At 39.0% G+C, this 23,797-nt stretch overlaps 1 protein-coding gene across 4 annotated transcripts in view; it reads right to left on the bottom strand.

Moving 5' to 3' along the window:
- The window catches only part of ENTPD5 (ectonucleoside triphosphate diphosphohydrolase 5), a 34,282-nt gene that overhangs the window by 1,519 nt on the left and 8,966 nt on the right, over window positions 1–23,797 (bottom strand). For 2 of the 4 annotated variants that reach the window (XM_027844864.1, XM_027844861.1), the window contains 12 exons: window positions 9,697–9,921; window positions 9,029–9,108; window positions 7,394–7,537; window positions 6,670–6,745; window positions 6,360–6,395; window positions 5,882–5,970; window positions 5,469–5,548; window positions 4,611–4,672; window positions 3,377–3,478; window positions 2,082–2,222; window positions 1,796–1,852; window positions 694–809 (listed from right to left, as the gene is read on the bottom strand). In XM_027844864.1, coding sequence (XP_027700665.1) covers window positions 694–809; window positions 1,796–1,852; window positions 2,082–2,222; window positions 3,377–3,478; window positions 4,611–4,672; window positions 5,469–5,548; window positions 5,882–5,970; window positions 6,360–6,395; window positions 6,670–6,745; window positions 7,394–7,537; window positions 9,029–9,108; window positions 9,697–9,907 — 1,194 coding nt within the window. In that variant the 5' untranslated portion in view covers window positions 9,908–9,921. Of the gene's footprint in view, window positions 1–693; window positions 810–1,795; window positions 1,853–2,081; window positions 2,223–3,376; window positions 3,479–4,610; window positions 4,673–5,468; window positions 5,549–5,881; window positions 5,971–6,359; window positions 6,396–6,669; window positions 6,746–7,393; window positions 7,538–9,028; window positions 9,109–9,696; window positions 9,922–13,355; window positions 13,515–13,745; window positions 13,927–23,797 lie in introns of those variants that run through there. The other 2 variants (XM_027844863.1, XM_027844862.1) reach the window with 2 other exon arrangements.

The raw sequence follows: 23,797 nt of genomic DNA, 5'->3' as shown, positions 1-23,797 counted from the left end.
TAAACCCCTTAGTAGACGATCTTCCTCAGACGCTGTGGCTGAAAAGTTACTCACTGGAACTCAAACCTGGGTTTTCTAACTCTACTATGCCATAGCTGTCTCTATCTTTATGGAGAGAGTCATGGGTTAAAGTAGAAAGATCTGATGTATGTGTAGTTGGGCTCAAATGCTACTGCCCATCATAACATTATTACTGGAGAACCGGTCATATGCTCTTGTTGTTACTTATATGACATGATTTAAAGAGTCCAGGAGGGGATCCCTCCTCCAAAATATCCTTACAGACGCCTGAAATTTCACCATTAAAGAATTTAGGTTAATTTGAGTCTTAAATTTCTTTGTGTTAAGCATATCAAATGCAACTAATTCCTTAAAGGGAAACACACTAAGTCACTAGCACTTTAGTATGAATAATTATATTACTTTATTCCATGACGTGATAGATATGGCATTATTAGTGAGTTGGCAATTGGGGGCAGGGCATTCATGGGAGGGAAGGGGGCAGCAAAGGGGAGACTAAGAACCTGGAAGACAACCTTTAGCCCGCTGCATAGTTTATCTATGGCCAGCTCTGACTACCAGAAAGGGTTTTTGCCTCCCTAATTCTCTCTATAGGTCTTTCACCGTCACTACCCAAAAGAAACTGGAGTTGGTTTGGGGAACAGGCTGGGTTTATTGCATCGTCTCTCTCACCTGTAAGATAGTGCTGTCCATGAACCCAAAGCCATCCTTTAATAAGGCTGTTATGTAACTGAGATCCATACACAGGAATGGACTGCCCGAGGTAAAATTTTCTAAGTTATCACACACTAGCAAAAAAAAGGCGGCTATTAATGTTACTTCATCAATTAATATTACTTGACTAGTTAATAAAATAGGAAATTTAAGTTCTCTTTAACACTGCAAGGGTACATTTTATTGCATTTAAAAAAGCACTCTTAATTAAATTTCTTAATGCTTCACTTGAAATTAAAGCAAAGATGGGAGTTCTACATATTCCATAAAACCTACATTCAGAGGGTCACCTCCCTCCCCCAATCTTTCCCCTTTTCCCTCACATATAAAATCTAAATTCACTGAAGCTAGAGTCTCTTCCTGCTCCGCTAGAATTCTATCCTGATTGACTGAGCAAACCTGTGACATCTCAGTGAACCAGGACTATCTGCTGTTAATCACACAGCTACATCCTATCCACTGCGGATCCTATTTTGATTGCTAAGTACCCTCTGAATGATGCATTCTAGAGACTGAGTTCTACGTTCCTCGTTTGTTACTAATGCTGGCTGGCCTCCGGAGGAAACAACCAGGCAACTTCTTAATGGTTCTATTTTGGAACCATTTGAAAAGAGCATGGATATTTTTAGCTGTTATGAAGGACCCTGGTGTAACAAGTTCTATGTTTAGTATCAAGCACGGTGGTACTTAATAACAACACTGACATTCCTCACAAGAAATATTAAGGGTTTTTTTTTTTAGTATATTGTAGATTCAACATTTTAGAGCTAGAAGGGACCTTGCAGCTCAGTTCTTTCCCTGCCACAGATGAAGGAAAGGGGTTAAGTAATTTGCTCAAGGAAGCACAGATAACTAAACATGTTTTTCTTCTGCACAATCACATGTTTCCCCAGATTTCCTTACGGCTTATAAACAATCTCATAAGCGTTTGAAAAAACCCATATACAAAGAGGAAAGCAGTCTTCTGGAGAAAAAAGAGCTGAAATGCTCTCTAATATTTAGGAACTAGGGTTTGTCTTTTCTCCAAGGTTTGTTTAAGGTGTCTTATGATGACACTTACCTTCCCTGGCTTTTTTTTCAAAGTCTTTCACTTTTAAGACGCCTCCCTTTTCATAATCTGAAATGGAAGAGAAACGTAATTGAGAACAAAGAGACTTCTCATATAGGTGGAGGCTCCTGTGAGGTGCCTGAAGTTCTTCAGATCATGCTCCCGTGCTTAGTTGAGTGATCAGCGTGAGAATAATCAAACATGCACACCTGGACAAAAGCACTGGGAAGAAGTTCTTTCTCTTTCTCCTTGCCTCCCCATAATTTTCTCTCAGGGCTGATATTTTGAGCGGACTTACCAATCATGTCTGTGTCAACAGCTCTATCGTAATAATAAGAGAACGCGTAGAAGGAGCTTTTGCGGATCTCATCTGGCTGGTGAAGTTTTCCTCGAACCACCTGAAGCACTTCAGAGTAGCAAGCCTCAAACCCTGCCTCCCCTGCCAGGATAAAGATACATAGGAGTAAGCTTAGAGAGATGAACAAGGGACTTTAGTGTAAAGAGATGTGCAGGAGCTGATGGGGAGGAAGCAGTCAAGTGGAAGCAGAAGGAAGGTGGAGGACGAGAGCGATGAGGACAGACAGCCAAAGGCCAATTCAACATCCGTCGGTCTGTTCAGTGTCTGTGTTCAAGGCAGTGTGCTTGGAGGATAAAAAGATGAGGAAAGTAGTTCCTGCTCTCAACGAATTTATAATCCAGTAAGGAGGAAGAGACATATGCAAATAACTACAAGGCAGAATAGGAAAGTACTTTAAGACAGGCATGAAGGAGGAGGAATCAGGAAAGGCCTCTAGAAGCTGGTGGCATTTGAACTTGGTCTTAGAGGCTAATTAGGTGGAAGCAATGCCAAGGGGAAAAGTAATAGCAAAGACATAGAGGCAGTAAAGTGTGGGCTTTGTTTGGGAGAACAGTAAATAGTCCCATTTTGTCACAGCAGAGTGTAAGGTACGAGAGCACAAAGGGATTTTGTAGCTGCCTTCCAAAGAAAGGTTCATTATTGTACGTCCTTGTTCCATAATCCAGAACTACAGAACAGACATGACTAAATTACAGCTGCTGTTTCTAGAACCATATTTCATAGTGTTTGTGCTTAAGTACTCAGAGTAGTTCTCCAGTGAATTTTGTCACCCTTAAAACTAGAAGATACGTAAATCTTGTTTGATAGATCCAAGGACTTGACTGTTGCTTGTTCCAGGTATTCAATTAACTCTAAGGCCCTGCTCTAAGAAAACACTTAATATGAATCATCCTTCCTACACTTTCAATCTGACATGTGACCACAATTTATGTAGTTCAGCAATGACTGCCTCAAGAGGTAACAGTGAGGTTTCACTTTGCTGAGTACCAGAGACCTTACAATGACACTATACAACACTTGGCCCTAGAAATAGAACGGGCCACACAATGGCAATACCTTTATTCACCGAGGCTGCCAGTATGCACACCAAGAGAGACACCAAGATGTGTCTAAAGTGAGGTCCTGCAGTTTGACACTTCTCTCTATAGGACAGGAGATTGGTTCTTACAGGAAAGACAAATACAAGTCCCGGAGGGCTTCTGGAATAAACAGCCTAACACAAAAACCATGCTCACCTTCCTTTCTGCCACCATAGCGATATTTCACTCCCCCAAAATCCCATTCTGCCTCCAACCACTTGGGTAGACAGGAACTTCGGAATGTCTGTCCGTCAACGGCTAAAAGGAAACCGAAGGAGTCAGGAGTGAGACAGTGGGAGGGTGAATGGCCATTAAATTTAACAAAAAAATGGTTGCAAGGTAAGTCCTATTTCAAGAGAATCAGATTTAGTATGGCTGAGTCCTTCAGGACACTCTAAGGGAACTAAGCATTTCTTAGTTAAATTAATAAAGGACTGTGGCAGCTGGTGGTGCAGTGGGTAGAATACAGGGCATGGAAGCAAGAAGATCTAAGTTCAAATCTGGCCTTAGATACTTATTAACTATGGGGCCCTGGAGCTGATGATTTCATGCAACTCTGCCTCACTTAAATCCAATTTATGCTAGAGTCAAAAGGCATCCCCCGTAACATTTTGCTATTTGTGTCCAACCTGTGGTAGAGCCTTCTGAGCTTGTAAGGGTATGGTCAGCCACAGCTGGACACACTGTACACTGATCTCACATCGTGATGTCATTTTGGTCTTCTTGGAGAGCAAAGGACAAACAACAATGTAACTGTGAGTAAGTCACTTAACCTGTATCTCCCTCTGTTTCTCCAACTGCAAAATGGGGATAATAACAGCACCTACCTCACATAGGGTTGTTGTGAGGATCCAATGAGCTAATAATTGTAAAGCACTTAAAGTGTCTGGCACACAGTAGGTGCTATATAAATGCTTATTCTTTCCCTTCTAAAAACCTTGTTGAATCCCAGATACAAAGCACCGCTCATTCTCCCAACTCTTCCTACCTGTATTTATGATTATTTTCCATCCCAAACCAACCCCTAGTTTCACTACGTACAGGTAATAAACCCCCACCTATTGTTGTTAATTATTTCTATCAAACCATGATATTAAGCAAAGCCATGTTGCACAATCACCACTCATCTGATTTTTATCTTGGGCAATCAGTTAAACAGTATTAAACCAGGACTTTAAGACAGCATGACTGGTTATATTAATGACTATTGTGAAACAGCATTAATTAGTCAGGGCAATAGTACACAGTATTCTGCATACACTTCCAAATGCCGACCCAACACTATCCATTTGGGACAGATGATCGCTAAGAAAGGGGAGAGCCGATACCAAGGAAGTTAAACATGTATCATTCTAACCATCCCCAATATAGCAATGAGATCAAATCAAACCTTCTGTGTCCAGGGCTCCCAGGGTTGCAAGTCTAGCAGCTTTTAGTCCAAATCCTAAGTAACTGCCAAAGAAATGAAAACAAAAGTTGCCAATTACATCTCTGTATTTGTCTCTCTCTATATAGAATTCCTTTGAACTATCTGTTTTCCCTAAAACCATATAGCAAAAAGAATGATGGTACTCTTCCCTGTCAACATATTTTCTGGCTCTTTCCTTTTGGAAAAAGAGAGAGGTTTAGTTTCTGTGGCCAATTAATCATTTCTGGACAATAAGCCAGTGATGGTGACATAGTATGAGAGTTCTGGCATGATTCTTATTTAGGGATATGCAGCAAGAACTTTTATTTTCTTTTTTCGTCTTAAAACATACCATTCATAAACCAGCCAAAAGATGATGATAACGATTCTTCGAATCTCATTTATCACTCAGAAAATTTTTATTTGTCATTTTAGCTCTTACCTTACTATGTACTCTAATTCTAGTTTCTTAACCAAGTTGAATGCTTTAATGGATGGCCAGCTTATACTATAGGGCTATACATATTGAAAAGATCATTCTCCAAGAACTTTATTTCTTTCCAGATAAACAAAGTCTTATGCATTTGTGAGGACAAGAAATAGTCATCCTTTTATGACCTTCTGGTTTTGCTAAGAAGCATCTTGAATTATAGCTCATAGGCTATAATAAACATCTCACAATACATTAAGCAAGGACGGAAGGAAGAAAGAAAAAACCCAACCAACATATTTCTTGAAGTTGATCAAATGAAATAACAGATATGAAAACATTTTGAAAATTTAAGGACATTATACAAATGTGAGATACATATAACTATTCTACCCTGTCACCTTCTTCACCTATGTGTGTAGAGCTCATATGTGCTGTTGAACATCTCAAAGGATGTGAGATAGTCACTGGGGGTTTGTTCCAGGGTTTTCTGTAAATCAAAAAAGTGAAAAAAAAATCATTGTTCAATATTGACTACATAGGGTCACTAACTCTCTCCCTCCAATCAGATGGCAGCAATAGCCTAAAACAGTGTATTCTATGATGAAGGGACCAGAACAGCTAAATGTACTGAAAAGGGACAGTGATTATGGCAAGCTCATCTAGCAGCTAGGTCTAACTCAATCAGTTCCTCCAGGGACTCACATTCTTCTGATTTAGGGATACCTGAAAGCTAAACTGCTAAGAATGGGCCTTTGCCTACTTGGTCCCAAAGCAAATCTATAAATGGTAATAACAAAGAGCCATAATAAAAACTACTCACCTTAAATTGGGGCAGGAATGTAATTTGGGTGGAAGCCCCTCCCAAGTCCAGAGTCCCAACAGTTGTTGGGTTTTGACCGTGCAGTTGACCTGCAGATGACAACGTACTCTGAACAACTAATTCCAGCTGATCCCCAAAACTGCTTGCATCTTCCTTCCTGCCTTCTCTATCTGACAAGTGCAGTTAATTAACTAATGAACTTTCTCTTCTTGATACTAAAACCTGCTGTCTTGATTTCAGAAGGAAACATGGAACCTTGGAAGCATGATGGAAAAATAATCTATATTTTAGTGCATGATGGAGACAGAAAGTAGTAAAAGGGAAAAAGGCTTTTCTTGCCAAAACCATCACTGACCCAAGGAAGATACATATCTGTGAACTGCAAATCCTGATGAGACAAAGGAAATAGTTCTAACCTGCTACCAGATTGGTGGGAACCAAGGGGGGGAACTTAAGGCGAATTGTGGAACTTACTTACCTGTTAGAAAATTCACAGTAACCCAGGCTAATATTCCTAAAACAAAACAAAATTACTAGAATCTAGAATACATTTGATTTTCTCCCTTCCCCCATCATTGCCCCTTCTATGCCAATTTTAATTTCCTAACCACATATTTCACCTCCCACTCTCCCCAATTTCTTCTTCCCTATAGTCCATTTTTTCCTTCGTTTTTCCAATTAACTAATTTCTTCCTCTATTAAAACTCTATCATGCTTCTCTCCAATTATATTCTTTTCTCTATCCATGTCTCTCTTTTCCTAGAATATGCACCCACACTTCTCCACACCTTCATAGGATCCATCCATGATGCTAACACTGTCTTCTGGGACCAGGAAAGGTGATTTTTTGAAGAGCTCCCTTACCTAGGAGGACAGAAATTTGGATTTCCTGAACCAGTTAAGCCAATTCCCTTATCATGTGTATTATTAATAGGCTCAGAAAACAACCCCCTTCCTTTTTCCAAGGGACTAAATTGAATAAGACTTATTCTCCCCAGGAGAAGGAGCTAGATAAACAAATACCATCTTCTTGAGTGAAAAAAAAAAAAAAAGGACCATTTCATGAAGGTTCTTTATAATCTGAGACACACTGTACTGTTTGGAGGCCCTTTGATTAAATCCAAACTTCACAGAACAAATCCCCTTAATAAAAGGATTTGTTCTGTAAAACTTGAACTCAGTCAAAAGGCCACACCCAAGGACCTAGAAGGCCACATGTGGCCTCGAGGCCGCAGGTTCCCCACTCCTGGTAGATCATTGATTAATCTATAGGGGTACTGCAGTCTGTACCACTGGAGGAGTGAGTGCTCACAGTAATAAATTTAGAGATTCCTGAAGTATTAAGTAATATTAACAATTACAGAATTGGACATTGGAAAGATTGTCAAGTTTGTTTGCAAAGGTATTGTAAAAAGGGCAACAACTTCACTTTAAATGAGTGAAAAACAATAAGGAAAACATTAACATGGAGGGAAAACAATTGCTCAAGAAAAAAAGGGTTTCAGAAATTACTTCCAAGAGCAGAGCCTGGGCTTTGTGATCAGGCAGAAGCCGAAGTCCTGCGGTAGCTTTTAACACCACCGGGGTCCTTTTCCAGTGACTCTGGGGGATTGCGTCTTTGGCTATTTCTAAGAGTCTTTGAACAGTCTCAGCACCCTGCAAAAGAGAAACTCAGTCACTGGAATGTACAGATCCATTGGCTGGGATTGGCTTCTTCTCTAGGCACTAGAGTTGGGGCACTAACATGGCTCTGGTTTGAGAACACAGGTTAAAGAAGTAGAACAAAATGTAGAACTGGGACCATTTTGAGAGGAAGAACACAAAAAAAGAATAAAGTAATTCTTCTATTCTGCCAGGATGCTATACCTCCAGATTTTGCTTTGCATAGAATTTGGAGGCTACCAACCTCCATCACCATCATTACTTTTGTTATTCTTAGCAACAACATGAATCTGTTTTTCCGCTGCTAAGACAACTTCTGACATGGTGGCTTTCAATACCTCCTAATTTTCTGGCACCTTCTCCAGTTCAGCATTGCTGGTCCACACATTTTTCCCAAATACCCTCCTTTGACTCTGGCTACCTCTTATTGACAACAGTGAACTAGAAAAAGTAGCCCCCTCTTACTTAGAACCGCAAAGGGAGGGGCTTAAGAAATAAATCCATTCTGGTCCATTCTTCTGTTTTACAGATGATGAAACTGCAGACCAGAGAGGTTAAGTCATGGAGATAAAAGAGTGGTAGAGCTGAAACAGGGACCTGAGTCCAGTGTTGTTTCAACCGAACCATGCAAACTGTACTTCTTCCCTAAGCTTGTCATCTGGGATATGACTTCTCCAAACTCAAAGATCTTTAATATCAGATTTTGCTTTACATAGAATTTGGACGCTACTTAGATATGCTTATTTCTGCTTCTAAAACTTTGACTCTTGCCTTGCCGTACTGGATTTCAGTACAGACCCTGACACTTGTGTGTCCCTGCCTCCAAATATGAAAATATAACCAATGTGAACTTCTCCATTCTCGCAACCCCTCTCCCTCCAGGCTCCTTCCTACCTTCCATGGTTCAGGCAGATCAATGAGTCAACACTGGATGAGAGCAGACAGTCAGCAGATCTGAATTCTCCCCCTGGCTCTACCATTAACCAGCACAGTGACTGGGGGTAAGTGGTTTCACTTCTCTGGCCTTTAATTTCCTCATTCATAAAATGAAAGAGTTGGATGAGGTGGTCTTCGTGGGCTCTTCAAGCTCTAACATTTGTTGATTCAGTTGAATTTCATTTACTTTAGGTTGCATGGTAATCCATGTTTAAACATGTCTTTATGTCTTTGATAAGCATAGCTAGTTTTAGCTACTAAAATTAAATCAATGACTTTAATCTTAATATATCAAACAGTAGTAATATAGGAAACAGTTTTGACTTCCAGAGGACTTTTTTTTCCCCTAGCCTCTCATGTAAACCCTGCCTAAATCCTATGGAATTTGCAGTGGGGAAATAATGTCCTAACAGCTTAATTGAGAAATGAAAACCAAGTCTATGTGGGACCCAATCTCATCAATGAATAGCAGGAAATATTAAAGCAGCAGTGGTGGTTGTAAAGCTGGGAAGTATTCAGACTCCGCATATCACAGGAAAAAGGCCTCACCTGCTTTGGTTGATCTGCAAAGGCAGAAAGACCTGGCTTCACTGAATCAAACACTTCCCCTTCCAACGTTGGAAGATGGTCTATAAAAACACAAATTAGGAGAGAGATGGTTGATCCTAAAAGACATGAATGCCTCCTTGAGTTCAGTTTTTGGATCACCTTTTATTCTCATCTTCCCACCCATTTTCAGAGACTCTCCCTTCTTACAATCATCTCGACCCACTGCTGCCTCTGACTAACCTGTTATTCCCTCAAATTGCTTCTCCAGCTTCTGTTTCTATCTTTAAGCAGTAGACACTCATTTCAATGTAACAGTATGACCTACTTCCCTAAGGGTGGTAGTACAGTAATACTGTGACAACTCAAAAGATATCCCTAAGCTTTAAAACAAAGCATTATGAACCCTTGAGTATAATACACTTCCAATGAAGGGACCACTAGATTATAACTGGGCTTTCTGGACATGTTTCAGATTCAGGTAGTCCAGCTTTCATCCTCTGAATATCACAATGAATTAGCACTAGATGTAGGGCTATCGTCTAAAACATTCCCTGAAGACATCATCCTGCAGTAGCCATAAGAAATAATTAAGTCTCATTCACACCTTAATTTAAATTCCTGGCAATCTAGATTGATAGAATCTTTCAGCAGACAGTAGCTACACTCACCTGGCATCTTCTGCACAAAGGTGTAAACGTGAATTCGAGTTCCAGTGCTCCCTGCGTCAAACATGATACCATACATGGTGTTCATGCTAACGTTGATGGGACACATCGAGGACAAGAAGACACCTTCAAACCAAGTCTGGTGTCTGTGGAAGATATTGCCGCAGACACAGGAAACTAATATGGAAAAGGTTGCAATCAGGGACGTGGCCATTCTCTCTTCAAGATCTAGATGGAAAAGAGACCTTCAGCAAATTGTAGGGACAAAGATATATATGGTTAGCAGTTCACCTTGTTGTTTATAGCTGTGCAGAAAAAGCACGTCCATAATAGAAGCCCTGCCTTTGGTACCCAAGGTGTGGCTGGAGGAAGGAGCATAGCTTATGCTTCTCAGATTCTACTAACTGGCAGAGCAAGCTGGACAAGGGCAGGTGAAGGCCTTTGTACCTTTTCATGATGACGGCTGATTCTGAAAGGGAAAGGAAGCTTAAATTGTTTCCTCTTTTGTTTTTAATTGGAAGTTGCCTCTGCTACCATCCTCCTTTCTTCCTGGGTCAAGTAAAGTTGTATTTGACATTCTGGCAATAACTTTTACTGCTTCTTTTTATGATCCCAAATGAATTTTAAAATTGGCCTCCTTGTGGGTTAGTAGAGAACAATCTTTAATTTTTCACTGGTAAAGTTGGGGACACTATCCCTCTCGACTGAGTTTTGATGACTTTTAAAATCGGGCCATCACACTTTATTGACCTGGAATCAGATACCACCTGTGTTGAGCATAACAGCATCTCCCTTTGCACATACTTTTATAATTCCCAAAGCACTTTTACATATTTCATTTCATTTTCACCAGCAGTCAGGGACGGTATTACTTTACAGATGGGTAAATAGACGCAGATTTATTAATGTGCAGAAAGCTGACAAAGTCATAGTTCCTGGACTCCTGTCAGGCCCACTTCCCATGATTCACACTGCCACAATTCATCACTGACTAAAAGTTCCCTCTTGTTCTTCCAGGAGGCAAAAGACAATGTTTTTAAAATAACTTGTTAATATTCTCGGCAATATTTATTTTGCATTCATTGTTTCTGTATTTGCTTACATTCTATAAGGGGTAGGGATGGTTTCCTTTTTTGTATCTTTTTCCTGAGCATACAGCACAGTGCCTGGGCACAGAGTAGGCAGCTAATAAATGCTTGACTGCATGAAAATGCGCCTGAAACCCTGGAGTGATATTACATAGGGTCGTTTTGCTATAATTAGAGTTCCGGAAAGATATAGCATAAGATGGATCATAGAATCATAAAATATTGTTTGAAAGGAATCTTGATGATACCAGGAATATCTCTTTTGACATGTAGAACACAGATCTGAAAAAAAGCTAGGATGCTGAGTTTGTGTTCTTGAAACCTGGGGTTAAAACTTTGTCATTGTCTTTGGAATAATGTAATCTTTTCTACCTGGGAACTTAGTAGTAATTTTTCTTATTGGTAGGACTGAATACGATAAACAAGTATCAAAGGACCCACAGAGTTTTTCAAGTGAGGTGTTAATAGCTAGTTTGCAGCAAGATTTTTTGTTTGTTTTTCAGTTGTTTTTAGTGGGGTCTGACTTTTCGTGATCCTATTTGGGGTTTTCTTTGCAAAGATACTGGAGTGTTTTGCCATTTTCTTCTCCAGCTCATTTTACAGATGAGGAAACTGAGGCAAACAGGGATAAGTGACTTGCCCAAGGTCATACAACCAGTATCGAAGGCTAGATTTGAACTCATGAAAATGAGTCTTCCTGACTCCAGGCTTGACTCTCTATCTGCTGTACCACCCAGCTGTCCCACTGCAAGATTCCGTGTGTCATTTATTCAGTCTCTAAAGGAGAATGTGGCCTATTACTGGTAATCTTTACTTCTAGTAAAGTTGATGAAAGTAAGATTTCTTATTTAAGATTTAAAGATTCCATTCTGATCATTTACACATTTATTCTAGTAATACACTGTCACAGCACCTGATTCTGGTTTAATGTATAAATTGCTTTTTATATTTCTCTCCTGTGAGAATCAAGGTTATGGGTTATGATTTGAATTCTAATTCCATATTTTCTGCTCCATAGATCTCTTTTCTTTCTACTAAAGTTATTATTATAATCTATACTTTGAGTCCAAGCCACTGATTTTTCAACCTTTTTTGAAGTTTGACACTCGACTTTTTTATATTTAATATTAGTTTTTTAATATTCCCAACCTAAAATTTATGCACAACATGGTTTCTGCATATTTTAAAAATTGAAGTGAATTAAAGGAAATTTTGTTTTTGAATTTAAGAATTTCATGTCACCCTTGATAAGTGGAGGTATTCTGAGGTATCTAAACCCTTATCCGGAGATTGACAATCATAGATCAAACCAGGAAATCTATGATCTCATGGATTTCTATTATGTAATCATGAATAAGGGCCAGCATTTCATCTTTACAAAGAAAATTTCTGCTTAGGCAATCTACAACTGAAATCTATTAGCTGCTTGGAAAGATCTGTAACAAGAGAAGTTGAACATCTAACTTCTCCTCCTCCCCTCCCCACCCCTAGCCTGTTTCTTCACTCTCTTATTGTTCCTGACTCCCTTTTTCTTTCAACTTCAATCTCCGAAACAGCTAAAAGCAGAAATTCCATTTTCAGAGCCTATTAGGTTTATATTATGCCTGCTTTTTCATCAACTTAGGCCTTTGTCAGTAACTCCCAAAATGATCAAACTGAGTCACTTTTCTCCTCTCAGAAAATATGTTTAGAATAAAGCCACTGGGCTTCTTCCATTCATCCATCCAACAAGCATTTTCTAATTAGCCTGGGGGTACTTGGATGGAAAGAAGGAAAACTAGTGTACACACCCACTCTTCATCAGCTATCAGTCATGTTTTCAGCTCATTCTGGCTTCTGAAATGCCTTCTTGGCTTCTACTGCCATTAAACAAACATTTCCTTTTGTTCTCTAAGAGATTTCAATAAAAGCAAATACGTTATAGGTATCGGGTATCAAGTAATGAAAATTGCACAGTCATTCACCAGGTGTTCAGTTTAAAATCAAACAATACAGCTAGCAAAAGTGGAGAACTTTTGTGGTATAATTTCTATGTCCCTTCTATTTTCCTGCTCTATATCTTAAACTCCATTCTCTAATGCTTTTTTATTTTAAAGAATAAATAGCTACAGAGAAGTGCTTTGAAAAGTTTACTGATCTTCAGAAGAAACTCATGTAACTAAGTAGCTCGTGGAATTTTCTACCCATTTGGCAGTATTTTGAACTGATTTTTTCCCTACTGAATGACAGATTAACCATCTATGACATTTAAATACTTATTACAAAAATATCAAAGAAAGGCAAATTCCATCAAATGTTAATCCTAATAAGAAGCTGACAGGATGACTTGATTGTGAAATTTTCTGTGGCTCTAAAGTTTTTCATTGGTGTAAAACATTTGCTTACAGAAGATTATTAAACACTGACCTTTATTCTAAACATAGCTATGATTTTCTGGTAGTCATATAGGACTAGCAACAATTAATTTGAATTAATGTATTTGTTAAAAATTTTGTATGCACCACAACGGATAATCTTATTTACTTTTATGAAACAGACAGTTTATATTAGACCACATAAATTCAGACTTCTAACCTGACATTCTTTTCAACAGTCTTCCCCAATCTTCTGTTTACATCAGGAATTTCCTTTGCTTCAATTCATCTTGCTTAAAACTTTGGCACATAATCAGCCCTCTTTAGTGTTTCCTTCTAAAGTCTTCTTAGTTATGTAAGCTCCTTTAGGTGAGGAACTGTCTCATTTCTCTATCTGTTATCTGTAGCACAGATATATATCTGCCTGATATATAACAAGCTTAAACTTAAGAGAAATGCTTACTGACTCTTCAGTGTTCTTTATACTTGAAAAGATTTCTCTGCACTCGGATTGCTCAAGACCCTCACACACGCACGTCTCTTTCCGACCTCCCCCAAGGCTCAGAGGACCCAAAAGCACAGAAAACCTTGTCCACTGGGAGTAACTCACCCACTTTGTGTGTCTGCACCTTTCAGAACTTCTCTCTTCTATGCTGTCGCCCTTTGCTCTTGCTCTACTGTTGCCTAATCACATTCACCTTTGGGCCAGTTTACAACTCAGTGCAGGGCATTTTGCTAACTCATCCTCTCTTTGTAAGTTTTCTTCCTCTCTCTCTCTTCCACCTTTCCTCCTTCTTTACCATTCTTTCTCTAAGTCCAGTTCAGGTATCTTTGCCACATTTTTATGTATGCAAGTAATAACATTTTTGCCTATGGAACAAAAGAAGCTTAAGCCTAGGAGCTTAATTCTTTTCCTTTTCTCTAGCATGAATTCAGAGAGCTACATAATGAGCAGGAAGGGTAAGTGGGAGCAAGCGTCTATTATAGCATTAACTGAGGTCAGAGTTGTAACTCCCTGAAACTATACCTGAGGCAAATTCAGTTTAGGGGGTGGGGTGGGGAGGTTGCCCCATGCGGTTGAAAGGACAGTAGGTGATGAGAGAGGGTATATCGATAAAGAGGATAAATGGGGAGGAGAGAAGTGTGAAATTATGTTCTTCCAGGGATGAAGGGTGTCTCCTAGAAATAAAACATGCTCCACCCCATCTCTCCAGGTTGACACCCTTGGGCAAAGCCCTATTTATCCTGTACTACTTAGAGTTCTCTGACCAATGCTCCCTGCTATCCCCACTCCACATTATATAATCCCATAAAAAGCAACATGGAATAATGGAAAGCCAGCCTTGGAATCAGGGAGATCTGGATTCAAGTCTTGATTAGCTATGTGACTATGGGCAAGTCACTTAATCTCTCAAGGCCCCAGGAAACGATCTCATAAACTGCACATGACTTTGTCACCTTCATTGGTGGAGGGGGTTTCCAAACTGGGAGATGAGAACACCAATGAAATCACAAGTGTGGACCAAACCTCCCAAATAGCTCTCTACAAGCATTTGATTGTGATCTATTCATCTTCCTAACTGTTGTGAGCAAAGCCCAGCACTTCCACAAAAGGTATAATATTGCACTGCATTTCAAAATGTTGAAGTTTACATTCGTCAAACAATTAGGCAATGGATGAACAAATTGTGGTATAACAATGTAATGGAATATTGTTGTACCTATAAAAATGAGAAATAGGAATGATAAAAAAGGGAAGATTTTGATGAAAATGATGCTCAATGAAGATAAAACCAAAACAATATTTACAGTCACAACTACATAGATAACAAATAATAATAGCAGCAACAAAATCCAAAAAAAAAAAAAAATTGCAACAAAGTAGAGGAGGAGTTTAGAAAAAAACACAGAAACAAACGGGACAACCTTGTTACTATCTTGTTGAAGTTAATACTGTATGCACATTTAAAAATAAATGACAAGAGAAATTTATGGTCATTAGTTAATAATCATCTCTTAACAGTTATTATGAGGGGCAGCTAGGTGGCGCAGTGGATAGAGCTCTGGCCCTGGAGTCAGGAGGACCTGAGTTCAAATCTGCCCCAGACACTCAACACTTACTAGCTGTGTGACCCTGGGCAAGTCACTTAACCCCACTGCCTCACCAAAAAGAACAAAACAAACAGTTATTATGGTTTCATTGTGAACTTTTAAATTCTTTTGTACTTGTGTTTATGTTTACTGATGGCTATTAAATTTAGAAAAAGAAAAAAAATGAAAATGTTAAGGTTAATTAACATGAAGTCGGCCACAGAATTCCAAAGGTATCAATGCTGAAACTATTTGAAACCCCAGTGCCAAAGCCCATTGGTGTGAGATGCTTTCCTCACTGGCAGAGACTTGCATGACGTGTGGGGTTGGTGACAGCGAGAGAGTGTTATTGAACTTCCTCAGTCCTCTTTGGGACTCTACAAAATCGAGTTGCTTTTGGCACTCCTGGCTTCCACCCTGGAGAGGGAAGATGGAAAATACCAATTCCACTTCTGGTTGCTGAAGGAAGAGACCCTAGGAAGAAGCTGACGTAAGTGGAGCTGGCAGTTCCATCATGTCCCTAACCCGTCTGCTACATTAGATAATGTAGATCCACTTACCTAGCTTATCTAAGGAGTAAGTGGAGCTGGCAGTTCCATCATGTCCCTATCCCGTCCACTACATTTCCCCTTAGATAAGATCTGGGATTCTCGCCCGTGGTTGAGCTGAGTTACCTGGCCCCCAATGGGAGAACTCCTTCACTCTGTATTATTTGGTATATATTCTGCTCTGTATATGTTTTCTGATTTGTTTTGCTATGATTTGGATAACTGGGTTTCTTTGCTATTTGCTATGTGTGTTCACTGTGGGACAGGTATTTTGATGGGAAGGGAGTCAAACCTTGGATGTAAAGTTTGGGGTCCATCTTCCTCCCATTTGTTGAAATAGTGATCAGAAGTTAGACTGAACCTGATCATCTCCCCTAGACTAACAACGTGTAAGGGAGCAGACAGATATAATTGTAGGTCGGTACGACCTCTCTCTGAGGAGAGGAGAGTGGTCATCCTCTGGCCCCAACCTCTTGCTTCCCCTCTTATTAGAAATTAAAAGTCTCCCTTGGAGAAAGACAGGGGAGGGGTGGGGGAGGGGAAGAGGTTAGAAATGTCAATTCTACCTCCCCTTGAGCCACACAACAACACTCCCATCTCCATGTGTAACAGGTCCTGCCACAAGTGAAGGCCTCTCCACATGTTGAAATCTAAAAAGCTCATACTACTTGCATAGATCCCTGAATACCAAAGGAAAGCCGGTTTTAACAGAGTGAAAATTAAAAATTAAACAGATAAGTTTAAAATGTAACTAAATTTTAAATTAAAACATGCCAATAAAAGTTAGACAAATGTTTACTAGAGGATAAGATAATCAAACAAAAGAGGAAACAGTTCTAATAAGGTAAATTTAGGGCAGATTCTAGCACAAAGGAACCCATCTCTACCTCATACAGTAGGTAGTCTAACTTATAATTGTAGCACACAACAGTCCCAAAGTCTTGTGATTCTTCAGGCACTGAAGAAGGTCCAAATCAGTGCGGCAGTGGTGCCTTGGATATGTCCTTCTGGCCTGGTAGTCCAGAATTGGAGGCAGGTGCTCTTGCTCAGTGAAAACGTAGTTTAAACTTTGGATTCACCCCAAACCAGTTGGTGCCTGCTTCAGCTGTTGCTATGATACTAGCTACTTCCTGGATTTATAGGGAAGCCCTTTCTATTTAAATCTACCCAAAGAAGCTATCAAAAGCCTTAGGTGTAGGAAAAAATAATTTAGAGCCTTTAAAGTGATGAGAACAGGGAACAATTTTTGCCAGAGTCCAAGGGAATAGAGACAGGTTGATGTAGGGCACCGGATTGGAGTCATATGATTTCAAATTACAACTTCCCACTTGCTATCTGGATAACCCCTGGGCAACTTAGTTGACCTCTCTGGGCCTCAGATTCCTCATCTATAAATAAGGATATTGAACTAGATGACCTTTCAGGCCTTTTCCAGTTCTAAATCTGTAAGAACCATAATGGAATGGACAGTCCTGGAAAATCAGGACAAATGTATCTTTAGACCAAGTTTGAGGTTACACCCAAAGTTAACCTTATCATTGGAGAACTATCAGTGTGGAATATTATGAATCCTGCCGGGCTCAGTAGATGCATAGGTTAGATTTGCAACCAATTAAAAATTGCTTTTTATTTTTTTTTAAATTCTGTGTCACAAATGATATCTGGAGTTATAACAAGTTACACTGCAAAGAAGAGGGATATATTGGGAAATAAAGATGTAAAAAGCAAAATATAAATAAAAACTTAAAAGAAACAAAAAGTCCGTAGGAAACCTCATACACAACTGAAAGAGGCAAGAACGCTATAATATTTTCCACTGGTACTTTTTCCTGAAATAAGGAAATGGCCTTTTTTTGGGGGGGGTAGTCAAAATGATAATAGCTAGCATCTATATAGCAGTACTTAAAGGTTTGCAAAGTGCTTTACAAATATTATATCATTTTATTTTCACAAACAAACCTGGAATATTACCCCCATTTTATAGATGAGGAAACTGAGGCAGACAGAATTGTGACTTGCCCAGGTTTATAAAGCAAGTAAATGTCTGAGGCGGGATTTGAACTAAGATCTTCCTGACTCCAGGTCCAGTGCTCTATTTATGCCCCCACCTTGCTGACTCATGGTTTTCAGGGAGCCCAACGATTCTTATATTCTCTCTCCTTATTCTGTTTTCTAGGCCAGTTATTTTTTATTTTAGGTACCTTACATTTTCTTCTATTTTTTCAAGTCCTTTTTTTTTGTTCTAAAGTGTCTTGTTATCTAGTAGAACTGTTTGGTCCATTTAATTTATAGGGAGTCTATTACATGAGTAAAGATTTACTACATTCTGTTCTAGGCTATATAGTCTACTTATTTTTTTCTTCCAGTGCTCTTTAATTTTTTGTCTTTTCATTTATTTCTTCCAGGTATTTTTTTTTTTTTTTTGGTGAGGTAATTGGGGTTAAGTGACTTGCTCAGGGTCACACTGCTAGTAAGTGTCAAGTGTTTGAGGCTGGATTTGAACTCAGGTCCTCCTGACTCCAGGGCCAGTGCTCTATCCATTGTGCCACCTAGCTGCTCCTATCTTCCAGGTATTCTTGAAGTCCTTCTGATTAAGACATTTCTTTTTCTGAGACTCTGCTTACCATTATTATGGAGTTAATCTCTTCTTCTGGATTGCAGTCCTGGACATCTTTAGATGCCTAATATTCTTTTATCAGGATTGATGTCTCCTGTTTATTCATCTCCTACCTAAGTTACTGAATTGGAATGTCACGTCAAGGCCAGGCTTTTTCCCCTGCTGCTCTCTTTGGTGGAGTGGTTGGGCCTAGTTTGGTTCTGATATTGATTACATGGGTTCTTGCTACCAGCTTTCATACATGTGTCTATCCTCAGATTGTTGGTAGGTTTCAGGCCACCTTGGATCGTAGGGCTTCAGAGCTAGATTTTCAGGGCCCTTTGGTGCATTTCAGATCAGAGTCCCAGTCTGAGCAATGCTATCCTGGTCTGGGTGCTGCTGGACTCTAGTCCAAGGTCACAGTGCTAAAGGATTCCAACCAATCTTTGTCTAAGTCTTCTAGTCTAGGTGTCCCTGGAACATGTCTAGTCCAAATTAAGAGACTTCCTTTTTTTCTCTGTATTAATTCAGGCCTTTCTGGACTGGCTGTCCCTTTGTGTAGTGCTGGGACAGAAAAAGGCATTTACTGTTTGGATTTCTCAAATACTTTTCAGTCTGGTGCTGTCTTAGGTCATTGCTGGAGTACTTTTGAGAAAGCTGGGTTCCTCTGCCACCTTTTACTTGGCAAACTTTTAAAAATATTTTATTTAGGGGCAGCTAGGTGGCGCAGTGGATACAGCACTGGCCCTGAAGTCAGGAGGACCGGAGTTCAAATGTGACCTCAGACCAAACACTTGACACTTACTAGCTATGTGGTCCTGGGCAAGTCACTTAACCTCACTGCTTAGGAAAAAACAAAAAATAAATAAACACATACACACACACACACACACACACACACACACACACCCCTCTCTCTTAACCTGTACCCTGTGTCCACCATCTTTCTTTTTTTTTTTTAATTTTTTTATTTTTAGGCAATTGGGGTTAAGTGACTTGCATTTCTTGCAGCACAACAATATTCACTATATCAATATGCCATAATTTTTCAGCCATTCTACAATTAATGGACACTTTCTTAGTTTCTAGTTTTCTACCATAAAAGAGCTGATATAAATATTTTCGTACATATTGGCCCTATTCTTTCATAGATCACTCAGGCCTAGCAGTGGTATTGCAGAGTCAAAGGGTATGAAAAGTTTAGTAACTTTTAAGGTGTAGTTCCAAACTGCTTTCTAGAATGGCTGAACAAATTCATAGCTCTACCAATATATTTAACATACCTGTTTTTCCCACAGGCCCTCCAATATTTGTCCTTCTCTCTTTTTTTTTTTTTTGGTCAACTCTGTCAATGTGATGGGCATGAGATATAACCTCAGTTGCTTTAATTTGCATATATCTAATGATTGGTGATTTGGGGCATTTTTTCATATGGTTATTGATAGCTTGGATTTCTTCATTAGAAAACTGACTGTTTAGTATTCTTTGACTATTAACTTGGGAAAATGGCTCTTAATCTTATTTTATTCTTATAAATTTGAATCCATTCCATATACATCTTGAAAATGAGACCCTTATGAGAGAAACCTGCTGCAAAGATTTTTCCCCAGTTACTCATTTCCCTTATAATTTTAGCTGCACTGAGTTTTCTGTGTAAAAAGCTGTTTAGTTTTATGTAATAAAAAATTGTCCATTATATCTTCTGTGATCCTCTCTATCCCTTATTTGGTCATGAACTCTCCCTATGCATAGATCTAAAAGGTAATTTTTTTCCCTGCTCCTCTATGATGTCACCCTTTATGTGTAAGTCATGTGTTATCCTTTTGGAGCTTAGCTTGGTATATGCTATTTCACTGAACTATCTTGACTAGATGCTATTTCTGGTTAAGCACTATTTCTAAGCATTACTACTCTACTTCTATTTTACACAGAAGCATGACAGTATAATGGAAAAACCACTAGAATTGAGTCCCAGTTCTGACACTTACTAGTTGTATCACTTTGGGCAAGTCACAAGCATCCTTTGTGGACCTTAGGTTAATCATCAACATATATATATCTATATCTATCTATATCTATATAGATATATATCTCAACATATATATATATATATATATTAATCATCAACAGATATATAAATGGTGTTAGGACTAGACCTACAATTTTGTTATTGTAGAGAATTCCCAGGTGAACAAATTCCTTCTACCAATGCAGGTGGGCACCTTTAACTTTAGAGAGTTGCCTAGAATAATGACAAGTGACTTGCCTCGGGTCACACAGCCAGCGTGTCAATGGCAAGACTCTTCCTGACTTTAAGGCCTTCTTTTCATCCACTATATCATGCTGCCTCTGAGTACACAAATGTGACATATCACTATGTTGCTGTTTATTTTTTTGAAACCCCCAAATCAGACAATATTGAAACTGCAGTCATCAATCAACTAGCACTAATTAAATACCTACTATATGCCAGGTACTATGTCAGGTGCTAGGGATAAAAAGATAAAAATGAAAGTACTTCCCCTAAGGAACTGCATTTAATGGAGGGAAGGAGTGACAGGAGACAACATGTTTACTTTATGCATATCACAGGTGCTAAAAGCTTCAGTCACAGTAAAATGGAAGTCAATGGCATGGGTAAGTTATGGGTGGAAAATGGCAAACTGGGGCATCTTGACACATACTTAAGTCAAAATTTTGAAAAGAGCTACCTAGTGAATATTATCAATCATAAAAATTGTTAGCTTCTTGTCTTAAAATGTCCTGACGGACAGAACCACTTGTCGTTTTCTATTCTCTATCAACTTCTCAAGGTTTTAGTTATTTGAGTTGAAGTCATAAAAACTAAAACTCAAGAAACATCCTTCTTGAGCAAATATGAACATAAACGCATTTGTTTCTGGTAAAATCAGACATATTTGGGGATAGTAAGAAGGAAAATAAGCACATTTCTTCTGTCGATACTATTAGGAAATAATACATATAAATCTAAGGATAAAATTAAATACGAGAAGAGGTTTAGCTAGAGCAAGTAAAATAAATCAGTAGAAAATTTCTGTGGCAACAGAACAGGAACTGATATGATTCATTAAGAAAAAAACTAAACTGAAATTGTTTAAAATCACTTCATTTCTAGAAAACATTTCTAATTACAATAGTGGCATTGGTACTGAAGGCATTTTTAGAAAAGGGTAAAGGAGCACTGAACAGCTGGCATTGAGTTTTGTAAATTGATTTAATTTTATTTAATTTTTTATTTTTTATTATAAATTCAATACTCATCAATAATCACAAACATCTCAAGAGGGGAAGAACGGAGAAGACTACAAGAAACTGTCAAGTTCTATCACATATAGTCTTCTAAGTTTTTCAATATATATCAGTTTAACCAGATACTTAAAAATTACTTTTGACTCCTGTATCTTAAGGGGATTTTGAAAATAACTGAGAAATTGATCAATTTAAACATATTTCAAATGCCAACAAACCCAAAACCCTAACCATGGCAATGGGTAGCTATGGGGGTGAGGAGGGAATCAAAAGTAGGATCATAAACATCAGAGATTTAGAGGTGAAAGTGACTTCATTAGTCACCTAGCACAATCCCTTCAATCTATAGATGAAGAAAAGCCTCAAAAGGTGAAATGACTTGCCCGAAGTCCTGTGGGTAATCAATGGCCAAGCTAGGATTCCACTCCAGTCTCTTAGTTCCAGATCCAGTGCTTTTTTCACTACACAACACAGGATGCATTATCACCAAAGGTCAAGTTCTTTCCTACAATTAAAAGTATTCCCTTCATGTCAATTAAAAAAGATAACTGTGGTAGGACAAATGTTAAAGAGCAATTTACTGTGCTCTGAGAGTGTCTGTGTGCAGCACTGTTGGAATGAGATCTAAGAATTCATGACCTCATTTCCCCATTGTTCTTGGCGGGACTCAGTGGCAGCAGAAACAGCCACCAGCAGGCAGGAGGAGGCTCCTCCAGAGTTTTGCTTCTGTTTCTTCATGGGTTATGGAGCCTTCTCTCAAGCCTTTATACTGTCAGATACAGAGAAGGGGATCATAAAAATAGAAGACAAATAATGAGACTGCCTGTGCCCCTAGATTGGTCCCATTTCTCATGGTGTGTTTGAGTGTGAGGCATAGTAAGTGGGAATCAGAAAGAATCAGGTTTAAGTCTTGCCTCTGACACGACTAATGGGCAAACTGTATGGCTAGTAGGCAAGTTGCTTAATTTCTATGATCAAGCAAACTGTTCTTAGACTCTAAATTACAGGTGAGATGCTAATTTTCATTGCTGCAGAGTATTCACAACGGTGAAATCACAGTTCAGGCCAAAAAAAATGGAAGGAAATCATAATTTTTCTTTACTGAAAAATATATATTGTTTTGAAATTTTATTCTTAATCAGAAAAATGTGGGCAAATGAAAAAGACTAATTGGAATTATTGTCACAAGGTAGCCATTACACTAGTCTTGGGGAGAGCTGAGGAGAGTCTGAACTAGAGCTGTGGCCCTCGGAGGGAACGGAAGGGGAAGTGAGAATTGTGGAGGCAGAATTGATAAGATGGGGCAAACGACTAGCTCTCAGAGGCGATGGACAGAGAGGTAGGTAATGTGACCCAGGGAGAAGAGCACTAGATTTGGAATTAGATGACCTGAGTTCAGATCCCAATTCTGCTATCCACTGTCTGAAACCGTGGGCTAATCACAATTAGTACAGTCCTAGTTTCTTGCTTTCTTCAGTCTGAGCTTCACAAACGGATTAATCCTCTTAAAAATGTCATTTTTATCACACGGCTTCCTCCTCTCACTCCCCCTCCCCCCACTCAGATAGTCTGAATGGCTCTTAAACACTTCCTTCATAAAGTATAAAGTCTTTAGCCTCACATCCAAGATCCCACCCTACCTTTAGCTTTTCTTCCTCAGTTTTCTCACACAGTCCCTTGCGGCAAACTGGTATGCTTACGTGAACATTTTGTTCAATAGGTTCCCCTACCAGGAAAATCTTCCCCGATTCTACTGAAATTCTGCATGTTAATCAGTTCTACCCACCCCATAGGATAATAGAATCTTGGACTTAAGGTTGGAAGGGATCTTAAGGGCTATCTAGCCCATCTTCCTCTCTATTTACAAATGAGGAAACTGAGGCCTAGAAAGCCAAAGTGATTTGTCCAAGGTTAAACAGGTAGGGATGAGGCTAGAATTCAAATCTAGCTTCCTTAACTCTAAACCTAGCACTTTTTCCAATGAACCATGTTGCTACCTACTTCCTTTGCAAAGCCTTCTTTGAATTTAAAATAGTTATTTTAACTTTTTCACTGCCATGGTCTGTTTTTAATCCCTTTTCATGCTTTTTGTTATGTTAAACAGGAGTGGCAAGAGTAGAAATCCATGTTTAAAATCTATACTTAATAAGAATTCTT

The sequence above is a fragment of the Vombatus ursinus genome, unplaced genomic scaffold, assembly GCF_900497805.2.
Source record: "Vombatus ursinus unplaced genomic scaffold, bare-nosed wombat genome assembly UNPS02014945.1, whole genome shotgun sequence".
Classification (NCBI taxonomy): domain Eukaryota; kingdom Metazoa; phylum Chordata; class Mammalia; order Diprotodontia; family Vombatidae; genus Vombatus; species Vombatus ursinus.
Note: the sequence above shows the minus strand (reverse complement) of the source record. Positions and strands in the feature narration are given on the sequence as shown.